General features: G+C 40.7%; 1 protein-coding gene across 1 annotated transcript in view; it reads left to right on the top strand.

Moving 5' to 3' along the window:
* The window catches only part of LOC122071689 (PHD finger protein Alfin1), a 35,704-nt gene extending 18,632 nt beyond the window's left edge, over nt 1-17,072 (top strand). The window contains exons 4-5 of the mRNA XM_042636079.1: nt 16,338-16,473; nt 16,555-17,072. Coding sequence (XP_042492013.1) covers nt 16,338-16,473; nt 16,555-16,824 — 406 coding nt within the window. The 3' untranslated portion in view covers nt 16,825-17,072. The remainder of the gene's footprint in view (nt 1-16,337; nt 16,474-16,554) is intronic.
* Nucleotides 17,073-18,273: the final 1,201 nt, after the last annotated feature.

The following is an 18,273-nucleotide window of genomic DNA, read 5'->3' as shown; positions in this document are numbered from 1 at the left end:
CATTTTTTACATTCTCTCTCCTTGTCCTAACCAGCCCCTAAAATCTCTCTCTCACGGTATCCTTCTCTCCTAACATCTATCTTTCTGACGAATCCATCTCTCTCTCTCCTCGCTTTCTTCCCATGCACGCCCTCTCTCCTCACCCTTCCTTGTTTCTCTTCTAGACTGAATCCCTCTCTCCCTCATCTCACGCATCTCTCTCTTCTCCTATTTCTTTTCTATCTCCTGCCACCTCTCACTCTCTCCCTCTCCTATATAACTTCCGCACTCTCTTTTCTTCTCCCTTAGTTCTTCTTCTCTTGATTTTGTAATTCTTTAGCTTGGATTATTTTTCTGCATTAGACAAATTGTTTAGGGTTTATTTTTACTTTGAATTGTAATTGAAGCTTACTTGGAGCTTGGATTCAAAAGTTTGAATTATTTAATGCGAGTTTTCTTGGTAATGTTCTTTCTTTCTTTATTTTCTTTGAATTCCATGTTCAATTCTCTTTATCTTATTGTTATTCCCTCTTCATCATGATTAACTAAATCACCCAAGTTGGGGATTGGATGAAACCATGAGAGAAGAGTCATTTGTGGTTAATTGATACCCATTAATTTAACTTTCATTCAACAAAAACTACTTTGCTTCTTTCCCACAGAAGTGGTACGAGGCTTTTGCAGATACAAATTGGAAAGCAGTTATGATGGATGAAATTAGGGGTGTCAATCGGTCGGTCCGGCTCGATTTCGGTCCGGGTTGAGTCGGTTTCGGTGTGGGAAAGTTGAAACCGAAACCGAACCAATAAGGAAATTCCGGTTTCGGTTTGGGTTTGTCTTCGGTTTCTTAAATCGATTTGTAACCGGGTTGGTTTTGGTTTTTGGTCCAATTTGGATTCGAATTTCCATACAAATGTTTACAAAACTATGCAAATTTTGATTTTTTTAATGAATTTTGGAGTGTTTCGGTTTCTTACCGGTTTGGTTTCGGTTTCGGTTTCGGTCCGGGTTTTGAGCCGGTTTCGGTTTGGTTTCGGGTTCATCCGGTTTCCGATGCGGTTCGGTTTGGTTTTGGGGTTGCAATACTCCAAACCAAACCGAACCGACCCAATAAGGCTTCGGTTCGGTTCGGTCCGTGTTGTTATCGGTTCGGTCCAGCCTGTTTTACCGATTCGGTTTAAGAATTGACACCCCTAGATGAAATGAAAGGCTTGAAGAAAATGAAACATGGGATCTGGTGGTTCTTCCTCCAAGTAGGAGACCAGTTTGTTGTATAGTTGGGTCTTCATGGTCAAGCAGAAGATGGATGGTACAATGGACAAATATAAACAAGACTTGTGGCTGAAGGGTTCACTCAAACTTATGGGATTGACTACTAGGAGACCTTTGCCCCATTTGTAAAATTAAACATTCTTCGAGTTCTATTATCATGTGCTGTTAATATGGTATGAGATCTACAACAACTTGATGTTAAGAACGCTTTTCTTTATGGAGAACTTGAGGAGGAGGTAGGTGTATGTGGATATTACTCCAAGTTTTTCATGTGACAAAACTCATGGTGAAGTATACAAATTGAAGCGTGCACTTTATGGGCTGAAGCAGTCTACTCGAGCTTGGTTTGGCAAGTTTCATAAGGTTATAAATTCTGTTGGGTATAAGCAAAGTAATGCCGATCATAACTTGTTTATTAAAATATCTGGCGATAAGGTCACTATCCTCATAGTCTATGTTGATGATATTATGGTGACTGTAAACGGTGATGATGAGATCTTTTGTCTCAAGAGTTTCTTGGGACGAGAATTTGAAATAAAGGATCTGGAAAGCTAAAGTACTTTCTTGAGACTGAAGTTGCTTGGTCTTTAAAAGGAATCTCTCTCTCAAAGGAAGTAAGTCCTTGATCTTCTATCTGGGATTGAGCTGCCATCCTTGTGACACACCTTTCGATGCTAATACTAGACTCAAGGATAGAGAGGGTGAACCGGTTGATTAGAGCCGCTGGCGTTTCGTGGGAAAATTAATTTATCTCTTATACATTGCCATATATTGCCTTCGCAGTGAGTTTGGTAAGTCAATTAATGCATGATCCTTATTCCACTCATGGAGGTTGTTTTTTGTATTTTTCATTATTTGAAGTTAGCTCATGGAAAAAGGGATTCTTTTATCTCCTCGTGATCATCTTTGAGTTGAGGCTTACACAGATGCTCTCATTGGGGCGGATTTCCTATTTCCTACTTTAAGGTATGTTACATTTGTAGGCAACTTGTCACATGGTGAGCAAGAAGCAAAATATAGTGGCAAGTTTAGTGCTGAAGCAGAGTTCTGCGCTATGGCACAAGGACTCTGTGAATTATTGTGGCTCAGAAGCCTACTTCAAAACCTTGGTGTTTTTGATCGTCTTCTTATGATGTTATACTGTGATAACAAAGAAGCAATTAGCCTTGCTTATAACCCAATAAAACATGGTCGTACCAAGCACGTGGAGATTGAGACACTTCATCCAGGAGACACTAGAAAGTGGTTTTGTGTTGAATCACCTCAACTGGCCATCTTATTAAATGGTTCTCCGCTTAATTTCTTCACTCGTCGAGGTCTTCGTCAGGAGTTGGCTGATGTCTTCACTAAGAGATTGGGTGGAAAGGTTTTTCATCCTAATTTGTTCAAATTGGGCATGTGTGACATCTATGGTCCAACTTTAGGGGGAGTGTTGAATTATGTATTGTATGTTGTAAGGGCATATTGGGCTTTCCCCGTTATAGCCGATTCATTAATTAGAGTCGGTTATGAGGTCGAGTATATTTGTAACTCTCTCATCTCTTCTTTTGTTATAAATAAAGGGTGGCTTGGCTGGTCTTATCACCTTCCAAGCATTCAGTCCTAATTCTTGTTGTTAACAAAGGGGAAAGAAAAAACAATACAGAACTAACTAAATACAAGCAAAGCAAAAGGGGACGAGATAAAGGGTTGTGAAAGGGAAAGGGACAGGGGCCAAGAAACGACAATATGTGTGTTCCTTGGGGAGTCAACGCAATGGGAGGTGAGATAACTTGCTTGTGTCATCGAAAGCTATGGTGTCCCAAATCTGCTGAAAAGATCGGAGCTGGAGTACCATTTTCTGAGATTGCGCTCCATCTGAATATGGCTAATGACGGAACCAAGGTTAATCTTACCTACTAAGTCACAGACTGATGAACCAACTAAGGACATATCCACCCTGATCCATTCCCTTTCAAATGGAATGATCCTCTGACTTTTTGGCCAACATTTAGCCAAGAGTCATTTCCAAATAGAAGAGAAGGGGCAAGCAAAGACGAGGTGGTCCATGACTTTCATATCATTCCAATAGAGACAATAGGATTTTGGGGGGGGGGAATAATGTGGAAATTCGAATGTTATGGACCTTGTTCTCCACTGTCTATTGGATTTTTATCCCTTAATTTATTAAGTTGTCAATTTAGTGGTGTGCTGATGTGGCAATTCTAACCATGGGATAGATTGAGGACCATGTGATTCGGTCATTCATCTCATTTTAATGCCAAACTCAATCAATGTTTCTCCGTTTGCTACAAAGCTTGTCGACTTAGGAGTCAAGTAGGTGACTCAGCCCCACTTGGCTCCTAGGCTCTAGGAATTGAGTCAATATTTTCACTACTGCAGTGTTGACTTCCTGAGTGAACTTAATGAGTGTTGCCGATTTCCTGATTTCAACTGGGTCTGATGATACAGAACTTTCAGAAGTTATGAAGTTGCTGGCTATTGAACCATAAGACTTTTTTTTTTTTTTTGGGGTGAGTATATAAATGTATTAAAGAAAAGGGGGAGAGAGATTACAACCCTAAAAGGGGAAACAAACCCTAAAAGGATAACAAAAGCCCACATGGGCAAAGACAAGAACAAAGAAACCCATTCAACATCCAAGGCCCAAAGGGCTTCAAGACTCGCATGTTCAATACATCACAAAGGCCCATATGGGCTTAAAAACAAAGCAAGGTTGCCCATCCAAGGGTAACCATGTAAATTCCAGTTAGGGTTTGTAGAAACCCTAACAAACATCTCTTTCTCTTCATCAAATCAGCAGGCAAGGGGCGCTGGCCTTGCTGAGGGCCATGGCCAAGCTTGCAGCTGGCTTAGCGTAGGTGACAACCACGACTAAGCGCTGGCCTTGCAGCTGCCGGCCAAGCAAAGCTGGCAGCCAAATGGCTGCTTGCCTTGCAGCTAGCAGCAAATCAGCAGAAGCTGAGCGGGCCAGGGAGATTGGGAGGCTGGCCAAGCAAGGCTGGCAGCGAACTATTGCAGACAATGCGGGCTGGTGGGAGATGAAGTGGCGGCGGGCAAGCCAGGCGGAGCATGATGGCGATTGGTGCGAGAGCAGGCAACGGGATCAGAGGTGATGAGGATGCTGTTTGAGTGGGAATCCAACCGTGCTTTAAGATCTAGCAAGGATGGTGACCTTTGAGGCTGGCAGCCAAGAAGGAGGCTGCTGGCCGGGCGGGAATCCAAACGAGCATAAGATCCAACATGGATGGTGACTAACGGCCAAGACGCGTCTCCAATCGAGATGTAACTCCTGCAAGGCTGCAAGGGATTAAGAAACAAAGAAAGGAAGGAGAGGAGGAAGAAGAGTGGGAGAGAGGGACAGAGAGAGGGAGATGGAAGAAAGAGAGGCGGGGGATCAACTTGGCCATGAGGCCGACCAAGCTGCTCCAAGGCGGGGACTTCACTTAGGGTTTCCTCGAGGGAAAGGGGCTCTGCCTTAGTCTTCAGATGAACCTTAGACTTCTTGAAAGGTAAGAAACTGATGTATCATTCCACCAATTTTCCTTATTGTTTAAAGTTGCTGGAAGGTTAATATTTAATTCATGCTGAACTTCCACACTCATATTTTTTCATAAATTGTGTTGAAAAAAGTTCCTTATTACATGATGACTCTTTGATGCCTTAATTCCACTCGACTCTGAGAGTCCTAGGTCGAGTAACCAATCCTTGTTAGCAAGCTATGCTTCATAATGCTGTGCGAGATGTATGATTTTGTTGATTCCTCAAGACATTTGACTCCCCCCTCCTTTTTTTTCCCTTGTGGCTTTCCTCCTATTTGGGGGCTTCAAGCTTTTTTGCTTTTTTCCTTGACCTTTTGATGCTCCTTTTTGGCTCATGCTTTTGTTATGTTCCTTGTTCTTTCCCTTGAAGTACATTTCTGCTTTACTTGACACCTCTTCTTTGGTCTTGATGTGAGCATTGTTAAATATCATTGTGACAACTTTGTAATGCAGGAGTGGTAACAAGTAACTAACTCCCACAATGATAACCCCAAGCCCACAAACAACTGTTCCACAGTAGCTTTAAGAATAACTGATAGAAAACCAGAGGAATGACAAAGAAACAACCAGCAACAATACCCCAGAGATATAACCTGAAAACAGGAACAAAACCCAAGCTAAAATTGTCCCAAAGGAGAGGAGAGAGAAACCTGCGATTGGCACACAGAGAGAGAGAGAGAGAGAGAGAGAGAGAGAGAGGCGTGGCTGGCTGTGTGTATTTCCAATGGAGCTGTACTTCTGGTCGAAGGAAGGTCCCTTGAAGGTAATAAAAACCTGTAAGTCTGACAAAATTCTGACGGTTGGAATTGAAGATATGAAGATTCTTGATTTCAGCCCTAGGAGAGAGAAAAATCAAGAATTGCAGGATCCAGCAGTGAACAGCTTCAAATGTTCTCCCAACAGGGATCGAGTGGCCCTCTGGAAGGGTAGAACAGATCCTCAAAAACTCCTTCAGATCAGACCACAGAAGTGTGTAATAAGGGAGATCGATTGGATGCAAGAATGGGGTTTTCTTGATGATCGATCTTAGCACTACAGGTCTGACTTCTTCTAGTGTTTTATTGGCTATAAACAGTGAACAAAATTAAAGATTGGATGCAGAAATAAAAGAGTAAACACAAGAGAAAGTGGGGGAGGAGTGGCTGTCTTGGTCAGGGCTTCTAACCCACAACTATCTCAGTTGTTCTAAAGCAATGACTGCAACTTTTCTTTATCCAAATCTGAAAATTAAGGTTACATAAGCTCCTCTATATATAGAGGCAAGACTTACCTAATTACAGTCATATTAAGACTAGGACTAAACCTATGTGGAGAAATAGAGTCCTAAACAAATTGGACTGGACATACCACTACCCATTAAGGGGACATAATCGATGGGCCCAATAGGCCCTTATTTCTAAAAATGACTTAGCCACTCAAGTGGTCTAAGTGGGGGTTGATTGGGCCTTCTTGGCTGGACCCTTCTTCCTCTCATATCTTCTTCCATAATGTGCATCTACATCACTTTGTAGCTGACTGAACAAAATGCTGGTTTCTTCTTACTTCGGTGGATACCTTATTTAAGACTGCAATTACATGACCATGTTTTCTTTTGTTTTGGCTCTTTGATATACGGTAAGCTGGTTACTTTCGCTAACATCCTACTTTTGTTGTCTCACTTGGACTGAGATTCTTTCCATAGAAAACAATTCACAGGGTGAATGTGGTGCAGGAGAATCTTCATTTTAATGCTTTCAACCTTCTAGTTTAGTAAACTATTTTAAATTATTTTCCTTATTAGGGATATTCTTTTATTGTTTAGTCAGTACTTACTATTTACTGTAATATTAAGTTCTTATAATTTTTAGTGATTTTCTGTTGAGTCATATTGGGAGTAAAAGTTTGTACTTTGGTTTTTGGTTTTTCAGGCTGAACATGATTGGTTCTTAGGACTAGGGATGTAAATGGAGTGTATTTGACGTGGATATACAGGTATCCAAATTTTGGTCTGTTTTCTGTATCTGATAATACACACTTACTATTTTCAACCTATAGCAGAACGAACTAATAAATGAATAGGAAATGTATGATATGTCGTAAATATAATGATTACATAATTATATAAATATCTGTTCCTGTATTTGATATCTGATTATTCAGTTAAATTTTTGATTGATCGGATTCATGATCATAATAGATCACATGTTTTTTGGGTAGCCGTTTATTATATAATTATGAGTTTATTATCTGCATGTCAAAAGTTCAATTAGTGTCTTTTAGTTTTCAGTTTTTTTGTTTTTTGTTTATTTTTGGGGGGGGGGTGTGGTGGAAGGAATTTGGGTAGTCTAGGTATGGTCTATAATTTACATTCAACAACGACCATAAACCTTATCCCAATTAAACGGGGTCAGCTACATGGATTCAATATGATCATCAAAGTAAAAGAAATACGAAATAAAAGAAGTGCAACAAGGAAGTAGAAGACGATAAAAGAAATAAGTTTTAGCAGTAAAATGGAATGGCATCCCATTAACATCCCCTACAATGGGTCGGCTACATGGGTCTTTGTCCTCCACAGAGGTCTATCTGCAGTCATACTAGAATCCAACACTACCGTTTGCGTATCTTTCTTTACCACTTCATCAATAGTCATTTTAAGTCTACCCCTAACCTCTTCTGGAACCCTTTATATTAATCTAGTTGCTTTTCTTGACTGGGACATCCATCGGTCTCCGTTGAACATGACCATATCATCCCAACTGGCTCTCGTGGACCTTGTCCTGAATCGGAGTGACCCCCATTTTGTTTCTAATACAATCATTCCTTACTCTATCCCTTCTGGTCTTTCCACACATCCCATGTGACCTCTTCATCTCTGCTGACCCCAGCTTATTCAAATCACTATTCTTGATTGCCTAACACTTTGCCTTATACGTCATAGCTGATCGTATTGTTGTCCTGTAGAATTTTCCCTTGAGTTTAACCGGTGTCACTTAACACTCCCGATGCACTTTTCCACTTCACCCGTCCCACTTTAATTTTGTGGGACACATCATCCTCTATATTCCCTTCTTTGCCAATGATTGACCTGCAGTATTTAAAATAGTCTTTCTGTGGTATTTTCCAGTCAGCCAGATTTACAACCTCTTCACCCCTCCCAGGCTCCTAGCCTGACTGAAGGGACACATCATACACTTTGTCTTTGTTCTGCTTATCATAAAACCTCTTGATTTTAAGCTTGATTTCCAAATCTTCAATTTAGTGTTGGTACCTTCCACGGTCTCATCTACGAGTACAATATCATCAACAAATAACACACACCATGGTACTTGATCTTGGATGTGTTTCGTTAACTCATCCATGATAAGTGGGCACAAGTAAGGGCTTAGAGAAGATCCAAGATATTTTAGCCCTTTCTCTTCCATAGGACATGCCAAATTAACTCTTTAGGTAATCTGTCATAGGCTTTCTCTAAGTCAATAAAGACCATATGGAGATCCTTTTTGGGATCTTTGTCAACTTCCATAAGCCTCCTCAAGAGGTAGATATTTTCTGTCGTGTATCTTCCTGGCATAAAAGCAAATTGGTTCTCTGATATCTCAGTTTAAGTGTGTTTCAATGAACTTTTCCCAAAGTTTTATGGTATGCCCCATTAGTTTTATGCCTCTATAGTTATTGCAGTTTTGGATATCACTTTTGTTAATATAAATCGGGACTACAATACTTCTCCTCCAGTCATCTGACTTTTTTTTGTAATCAAACTTTTGTTAAATAGCTTAGCCAAGAAATCGCGTGAAATCCTAGGCACTTCCACACTTCAATTGGGACCTCATCTAGTCCAGATGTTTTACCTATCTTTATACTTTGTAGGGCCTTTTTTACTTCGATTTTGCGAACCTGTAGAAATTGTCCTTAAAGTGGGTTGGTTTGATGTCCAGTTCCCCCCCCCCACATCCAGTTCCATCCTATCAGTCGAGGTTTCTCCATTTAGCAATTTACAAAAATAATCCCCCCATCGCTTCGTAATGTCGTCATCCCGTACAAGTACTCCACCATCCTCGCTTTTAATGCATCTAGCGTGGTCCAAATCTCTACTCATCCTTTCTCTTATTTTAGCAATACTGTATATATCTTTTTCCTCGTCCCTTGAATTTTGGCTTTCATATAGAGCATCATAAATGTTCGCCCTTGCTTTCTCCACAATCTTCTTAGCTTTCTTTTTGGCTGTGTAAAATTTAACTTCATCTTTTGCATCATTGGTCCTTTGCCAAGATTTAAAACAATCCTTCTTAGTCTCAGTGATAGCTTGGACCTCGTCATCCCACCGCTAAGTCTCTAGTGGTTGGACAAACGCCCTTAGATATCCCTAGCAGTTCTTTAGCTACATTCTTAATGCAATTTGTCATCTCAATCCACTTGTCGTGTTAGCGTCTCCTTCGAAATCCCACTTTCCTTGTAAAACCATTTTATCGGTGAAAGGTTTTTGAAGAGCTACTTGAAGTCGACCATTTTATCGAAATCCCACTTTCCTTGTAAAACCATTTTATCTTAGTTTAAGCACCTTCTTCTTGTGTTGCCTCATGTTGAAGTGCCAATCCAAGACCACTAGTCGATGCTGAGCAGTCAAGCTCTCCAGGGATAATCTTACATTCTTTCCACAATAGTCGGTTCGAGCTTCTCGTCAGAAAGAAATCAATTTGGCTTGCATATTGTCCACTTTTTTAGGCAACTAAATGTTGTTCTCCTTTTAGAAAAAAAGTGTTTGCAATTCATAAGTTATACGCTATCGCGAAGTCAACACTGAAATCCCTTTTCGATTCCTCTCTCCGACTCTATACCCTGCATGCATCTCTTCAAATCCTCTACCATCCTTGCCCACATGCACATAAGGTCCCCACCAATAAGAATTTTCTGACCTTGACCAAAACCTTGTACTAAGTCATCCATGTGCTCCAATAAACGTGCTTTAACAGTCTCATCTAGTCTTGCTTGTGGTGCATACACATTGGTTGTGTTGATAACCTCATTGCCTAGCACCAGTTTAATGGAGAGAATCCTATCTCTAATTCTTTGAACATCCACCACTTCATTCTTAAGGTCCTTGTCCACTACTATGCCCACTCCACCCCTCCCGCTTTCGTCTCCAAAATATCAAAGTTTGAAATTATCCAACCCTATAGCTTTGTTGCCCTTCCATCTTGTTTCTTGGGAACATGCAACATTTATCTGCTTTCTCCGCATAACTTCTATCAAGTCCAAACTCTTACCCTTAGAGAGCCAATATTCCAGGAAGCCAAATCTGATTTTACGTTTACATATCGAATTAGTGCCGGAGGACATGAAAAAAGAGAAGGTATTATGCAATAAAAAAATAATAAAAAAGTAATAGGATCCCCATGTAATAGAGATTGGTTAGATATATATATATATATATATATATAGGGTGCATACTGCCTACCTGACGCACCTATAGTATAGGTAGATATATAGAGATAAAGATAAAAATATAAACAATGTGTGTGTGAACGGAGTATATATGCTACATAGAAAGGATTAGTGCAACTACTAATCAAAGTGTAAAGCAATAAATCAACTAACCAGGAGTAAAACAGGTTATGGTTTATTTTTATTTTTTATGCAAGGTATAACGAATGAGTAGATAACCTTCAAACAATGGGATAGTGAAACTGCTAATTCAAGTGTAGAAGAGTAATTCACAAACAAGGTGTGCAGTGTGTTGTGTGAATTTTTTTTCCCTAGTTTGTCAAATGCAAAAAGAACAGCAAGTGGAAGTAGCAAAAGAGGGAAAGTAATAAAGATTTCCCTTACTACTCCGTCTGGCGTGGTGTAGGAGTAATTGTCCAAGGTCAAACAGGAAGACTTGGGAGCGTAGCTCAGAGACTTCCAGTTTGCACTGACAAAGTATTTCCTTCACTCAATAGGGTTTTGGTGTGCAGCAGTAGTGGGGAGAAAATCAGGGAAGGTTCAGGTAGATAATGGCTTCTTCGAATAGGGGGGAGGAAATGAGTGTTGAAAGATTGGAGTTGGTGTGGTTCAATGGGAGAGAGTGAATAAAAGCTTATACGGAGGAAACGAGAGGTGAGAGGTGGGAGCAGGGATTTGCAATAAGGCAGATTCGATAAAGGGAGAAGAAATCAAGGGGAGAGATGTCGGAGCCGGGGTTTGTGGTAAAGGTAAGGTCGGTAAAGGGAGCAGATCTCAATTAAGGGAGGAGAACTCAAGGGTCTAAGCAGGGATTAATGGCAGGGGCAGGGCTGCGGGCGAAAGGCGAGGTATAGGACAGATCAGAAGATAGTAATCGGGAGCGAGTGATATGTGGGAAGTAGAGATTGTAGGATATATGGTTGATAGATTGAGAGGTTTGTGTCAAAGGCTGGTCAAAGTTAGTCGAAAGCTTGAAAGCAGAGAGCATATCTCTGAGAATGTATTTGAAAGCAGAGATCAGATCACCGATAGCTGGAGCAGGGGTTATGTCAGTGGCAGGTCAACGGAGGAAGGAGAGAGATCAAGGGGAGATGTATTTTAGTTCATTTATTGTAGTTCTTTTCTTGATGGTCAAGAAATGTTCTCTGCCATCAAGGTTCGATGGTTGAAGCCTACCACTGTTTATGGAGAACAGTTCCTTATGTGTCGGATCTTCGATTCTTTGCAATACATGCTGCAGATGAGTTTTCATATTCTTTCTTGATCTTCCTATTTTCTGGTACTTTCTGGTTTTTGGGTTGAACTTTCTATGTCAGACAATTGAAACATGGCCTACATTGGGGTGATTGTACATACGTATCTACATGAATAGCCTCTCTGTGCCTACACTGAGACAAGTGATGGACTTTTTGCAATATCTGACGCTGTGTGCTTGTTCGCGCAAGAGAATACTTGATTTCTGGACAAGCTTGAGTTTCTTAAAAGAAAACCAAGGGAGAAATCTCTTACAGAATCGCAGATCTAAGAATCATGAGTAATGTAGAACTAGATTGGGCACCCAACTAGACCCAAATCTGCAGGAACTTTTAGACCAGAGAACAACCAAAACCAGTAGCAAACTTATAGCAGAAAATCAGACTTCGACCACAAACCAGAATTGATAAACGACCTCAATGAACAGTAACCAGAAGCGAAATAAATCAGCAGCAGTCCTAGGATTAAACCAGAAATTTTAATAACAATATAACACCTCCAGTAGGTTCAGATCACAGATGCTAATAGCCCAGAATGTCACAGTAACACAGAACAGAAAACAGAATCTAAACTAGGCAGATTTGACAATCGGCCAGAACTGCTTGACAGTTCACTTCAGCAGATCCAGTGGTCTGATTGACCCCAAAATTGGATCGATCCTCCCTCTGGATAGGGTTATCCTTCGATCAGAATATGGAGGCCATCGGATGGCTGGTTTTCTCAAAACAGCTAGGCCGATAGGGAGGAAAACAGAGAAGTTTAACCCTGAAACCTGCAGACAAGTTAGATCACTTACCTGAACTGCTGGAGAAGAGATTCAATAATAAAACCAGATAATAAAAGACCCACTCGGACTTCTTGCCACAGAGTGTCGATCGGATCACACACCAATCCCTAACCCTTGATCAAACACAAAGGTACAGCCATGGAACAACCCAGCGGCAGCAGCATGAGAACTTTTTTTTTTTTAATTGTCAAAATCGTGGCTCATAAAAGAGCCATTTTCTTTATTTATAATGATGGGGAGGGTTTACAAATAATAGCAACTCAGAGTTACTAAATCTGAGTTACTAAAAACTGATTATAAGAAGTTACTAAAAATTGGAAATTGGAATCTAATGAAAATAGAAATTAGTCTTAAGTAGAAATTAGAAACTAACTTAGGACTTCAAAATAGAAACTAAATAAGAAACTATTAAGCTATTAATAATCCCCATCAGCAGCCCAAATCGTGGGGTGGCTTGGACCAGATCTGGGTCGACCCAGTCAGCCACTTGGGTTGACCTTGGTCTTGGTTCTCCTTGTGTAAACCCTTGTCGGTACTGCATCAATGAGAGGTCCAAAAGGCCGACTTTGTTAGGCTCCGTCTGGTTTCAAGGGAAATAAAGGGGGGGGGGAATCAAATCAAAATCTATACTAATGTGAAATCTTTTTGAACTCATTAAGACACATGATCGTTGGGTGGTAGGAAGTTTAAAAAAAAAAAAAAACTTGATCTTCCGGAGGGCAAGGGAGCTCAAGGGAAGGAAGAAGGGATATGGAACATCGAAAGGGATAAGTCGGGACATACGACGGGAAGGAGAAATTGGCTATGAGGGAGAGTCAGGAGCATAGATGACCTGTTGGGGCCAGAATAAGTTAAATAGCATGGATCAGTTGAAGGGAGTTGATTTTGCCATTCTTGTGGGATCAATTGGAAGGAACGGGAAGGGGAAAGCATCGACAAAAGAGAGAGCATATGATCTATACCAGTTGCAACACATTCCTATCATCTATTTGCTTTTCGACATTCTTTAGACAGAAAATCCTGTGACTTGATCACTTATATTTTTTTCTACTTTAGTATTGATTTGATTTCCCTTGCAACCAAATGGAGCCTTATGGTTCACCTTAGCTAAAAATTATCACAAAATTCTATATAAAATACGGACCTGACATTTCATCTGCTCATGGTAACGTTGGGTAAAGTTTAGTTAGAGACTTTGTTTAGGCATGCATGGGAATCTGGGCAGAATTGTTAGTGGCCCAAGGTTAAATAATTCTTCAACGGACTTAGAGTGAAATTGAAGTGAGAAGAAAAACCCCAAGCTCGCCCTCTTCTCCTTTTATCATCCCTTCCCACTCACCCTCCCTTCTCTCTCATCCTCTCCGTCTCTCTTCTTCCTCCTCCGCTATCTCCCATGATTTGGAGGTCGAGATCCCCCCTAGCCGACTCCTCAGAGTTTCCTTCTCCCATCATGACTTAGAGCTGGAGTGATGAAGAGCCTTTGCTCGATTCTAGTGAGACATCTAGCCACCGGCCTAGCCGATGCTCAGATCTGGATCCCCGCTGACTTCGTCGGGTTCTTCTATTCCTTGCAGATCAAAACATCTTGCACAACTAGTGCTCCAATTGCTGCTTGGTTGCCGGCCTGCTTGGCCAACCACCCTCCTAAACAGCTTGGCTCACTTGACAAATTGCCGCTTTGTTGTAAGCTGTATGGCCAGTGCAGCCCGCAAGGCTGCCAGCTATGCTCAGTCGGCAGCCGTATAGCAGTTGCCCTATGCAAGGCCAGTGCCCCTACGCTGCTGTGGTTGTCACCTCTGCTACACTAGCAACCCTCTTAGCCATGGTCATCCACAAGGCCAACGCCCTTCGCCGTGGCTGCCTTCTTTGCCAGTGGTGCTTTGTTTCTCGTCCTGGCAGCTTGGAAGATGAAGTGTTAAGACATGCTGTTAGGGTTGGTGGAACCCTACCTGGAATTGACTTGGTTGCCCTTCTGCTTTGTTATGGGCTTCTTTGGTTATGTCTTTAAGCCCATGTGAGCTTTTGAGTTGTATTGGATATCTTTGTGTATCATTTGTTTCCAATTGCCCATCTAGGCCTATGATGTAGTCCTTAATAGGATTTTGTTATCCTTTTAGGAGTTTGTAATTTCTCCTTCAGGGTTGTAATTTCACTCCCCCCTTCTTTTAATGCATTTATTACAACAACAAAGTCTTTTCCCAGCTAAATGGGGTCGACCACATGGATCCGCGAAAAAGAAAAAGAAAAAGAAAAGAATCATAGCAAAGCAACACCTCCAGGGCATCCCACCTAAATGCGCAACATGGATCTTTGCCCTCCAAACAGCTCTGCTTAATGTCATACTAGGATTCTAGACCAAGCTTCTGCACATATTTCCTTACCAACTCTTCAATAGTCCATTTAGGCCTGCCCCTAGCTCTTTTAGCTCATTCCATATGGATCTCCTTACAGCAGCATCCAAAGGTCTATGCCGAACATGTCCAAACCACCATAAGGGACATTCTCTGAGCTTTCTTTGAATCGGAGCAACTCTCAAATCAGCTCTAACCTGGTCATTCCTCACTTTTATCTCTCCTAGTTTTGCCACACATCCATCTCAACATCCTCATCTCTGCTACACTCAACTTATATATCTTATGTCTCTGGATTGCCCAACATTTTGCTCCATACATCATAGCTGGTCTTATGACTGTCCTGTAGAATTTTCCGTTAAGATTGGTGGAGATCCCAAGCCTTATCTAAACGATCAAGAAGTGGAGCCGGAACTTGTTGTGGTAGAGTGTCATTGACTCGACGCATAGTGGAAAGGAAACGTCTCCATTCGTCTTGATCGCCGAAGCGAGTGTGGTAAGGATCATATGGTTTGATGCCATAGATATGGAAATCAGACACATATTGAATGTGATGGCAGGGTTGTTGATTTTGATCAAAGGTTTGATGGATGAAAGGGGGTCGGTGAAATAGAATTATGATATGGGGAATATCTGGATATGGGTCAGCAGAGGAGGGGAGATATTTAGATAATAGATTAAACCAATGTTCTGTTGGGGTGAACAATTGGAGAAACTGTAGGATAGGATTAACTGGTTGGTGGTGGTTGTAAAGAGGATGATGGTGGTGAAGAGGATCTAGCCATCGACCTAAAAACCAATGAAGGGTAAGAAGGGGAAAATTAATTTTTGAGACACATAGTACATTCCAAATGCACCTTTTCACTTCTTCCATGCTACTTTAATTTTTGAGACACATCATCTTCTATATCACCTTCTTTGTTTATGATTGACCCCAAATATCTAAATTCATCACTTTGTGGGATCTCTCTCTTCAAGTTTCACCACATCATTACCCGTCCTTGAGCGACTAAAGTTACATACATACCCCAAATTCCAGGGTAGATTTCCATTGCTCCAACCTATCGTTGACCTCAGCCACTGTCTCAACCACTAGAACAATATCGGGGAAGAGCATACACCAAGGAACCTCTCTTTGAATGTTCTTGATTAAATCATCTATGATAAGCGTAAACAGATAAGGACTTATTGCAGATACCTGATGTAACCCAATAGTGATTAGGAATTCATTACCTTGACGTCCTACGGTACTCACACTCGTCACCACGCCCTCATACATGTCTTTGATGATATCAATATCAACATATTTACTTGACACCCCTTTTTTCTCCAATTATTTACTTTTAGTCCATTTATACTTCACCCAAGAAATTTTTTTTTTTCATTCCTCAACTGCTAATGAACAATTCCCAGGATAATTATTAAAATTCACTTCACACATAGGTACCAGGTCTTTTGACTACAGTAAGTACATGGAGAACTTTGCTTATTGTCTGTGTTCTGACTTCGCAGATGTGGCTTTGTGGGAAATCACCACGTGTTACATAACACTGCCTTGTCTTTTGGTTGATACAGGATACTTAGCTTAAACATGCATTCTATGCTGGTTTTGAGTACCTTGGCAATGCCATATTGTCAATGGAATATCTTTGTCTTAAATGTAGATTTAAATCAACTGAAGAATGGTCAAGTCAATAATAATGCTAATTTTGGCTAATGTAATGACAGGAAGAGGCTTTTCCAGATGATAAATGAACAACCAACCATTTTTGAAGTTGTGACTGGCATTGCTAAAAAGCAAGTGAGGGAAAAATCAACTGCAACCGCCATCAACAGCAGCAAAATCAAGTCAAGTGGGAACATGGTAATGTCCAATTTTTCTTCGAGTTTTAGTCTCAGTTAATTTACTTCAGCTCATCTTTCTTGTCTGGCTGTTGCTTATCAGCAACCCCGGGAATTTGAAGCCCAGACAAAGGGATTAAAGATGGCTCTGCCCCTAAAGGATGAGGATGAGAGCATAGAAGAAGACGATGAACAGGGGGGAACGCTTTGTGGAGCATGTGGAGATAACTATGGCAATGGTGAATTTTGGATCTGTTGTGATGTGTGTGAGAGATGGTTCCATGGCAAATGTGTAAAAATCACTCCCGCGAGGGCTGAGCACATCAAGCAATACAAGTGTCCAGCATGTAGCAACAAGAGGGCAAGAGTGTAAGGGTGTAGGCTTGAAGGTTTAAAAACATCAAACAGGCATGGTTACAGGGACCGTTACAAAGCAGCAGCAGGCAAGTCAATTGACTTCAAGGAATTAATGAATGACTCGCTAGTTGGGATTTTAGTTTTTAGACTCTGCTATCTTTTCCTGTTTTCATCCAATTTCTGGGAATTGTGTTGGTGTTGCAAAGCAACTACAATGATTTATTTATCTTTTAAAGGGTCATATTATTTGGGGCTGAATTCTCATATGCATTTGCATTTTCGCTGGTTGTATTCTTCTTCTTCTTCTTCTTCTTCTTCTTCTTTATTTATTTATTTTTTTCACCCTCTCATGGGGCAAAATTTATTCATCCACTAGGGGCAAAAAAAAAAAAGGTTTGTACGAGTGGGATCAAGATCTACTCCTTGGGAAAGGAGTTCCCCCAAAACCCTAACCTAGGATAAGAAAGTAGCACAATTTGGCAATCCCATGAGCATGAACATTATTCTCTACAAACATGTACAAACTCACATATGTACCTGGAAACTCTCTTATCTTTAAGACGTTTGGATGCTATCTGAAATTAAAGTAAAGCTCATGTTGGTTATATCCAACAGCAAAAACGAAAAAATAATGTAGCTGTGCATACAACGCTTAAATACTACCGAGTCCAACCGTGTTGAGCGGATTACAGACAATTCTGGGATTGTTTTAGTTGGAAACAAATTGGAATCCGTGGTGACATCAGAAGAGACAACAGCGAAGGTCTGAGGAGTGAAAAAGAATGAGTGCTAGTCATCTTTGCTGATGACAATCGGCCACTGGTTACGGCAATGCCCGTAAATGACAATAATTCTGATTCATCTGACTTTTGCTCTTCGAATAACACAAACCCTGGCAAGTTCTTTGGGCTATTGAACTAGTAGATTCTGACCTCTACAAGAATGAGGTATTCCAAGTATCTTAAATTGGCTTGAATTCCTCGCTTCCATATTTCATGTTCCACTGCTGCTTATGTAGGTCAAAAGGCATAACAATTAGTAAGTAGCTCCCCACACAACTAGGCATGTCAATTGGATGGTTGGGTTCGGTTTGAATCGGTTTTGGTCTAGGAATGAGGGAGATCAAAACCAATCCATTAAGAAACTTCGATTTTCGGTCAATTTCGGTTCCAGTTTCAGTCCGGTTTGGTTTTGGTTTATCTGGGTTTTTCAATATCAGGTTAATACCGGTTTAGATCGATTTATTATTGGGCTTGAACCATAATGAAATCTTACATACATGTCTTATAGTGACAAGATTTGACCAAAAAAACACTTAAGTTTATGATTATGATTAAATCATGGTTTATCGTTGTAAGGGAATTAATATTGAAATCAATGGATAACAAATTACTAAGAAGATAACTAATATTGAAATCACAAACAAACCCTATTATCCCTAATCGTTCATTTAACTATCCAACTA

The sequence above is a fragment of the Macadamia integrifolia genome, unplaced genomic scaffold, assembly GCF_013358625.1.
Source record: "Macadamia integrifolia cultivar HAES 741 unplaced genomic scaffold, SCU_Mint_v3 scaffold_56A, whole genome shotgun sequence".
Taxonomy (NCBI): domain Eukaryota; kingdom Viridiplantae; phylum Streptophyta; class Magnoliopsida; order Proteales; family Proteaceae; genus Macadamia; species Macadamia integrifolia.
This window is presented reverse-complemented; position numbering and strand designations above follow the sequence as displayed.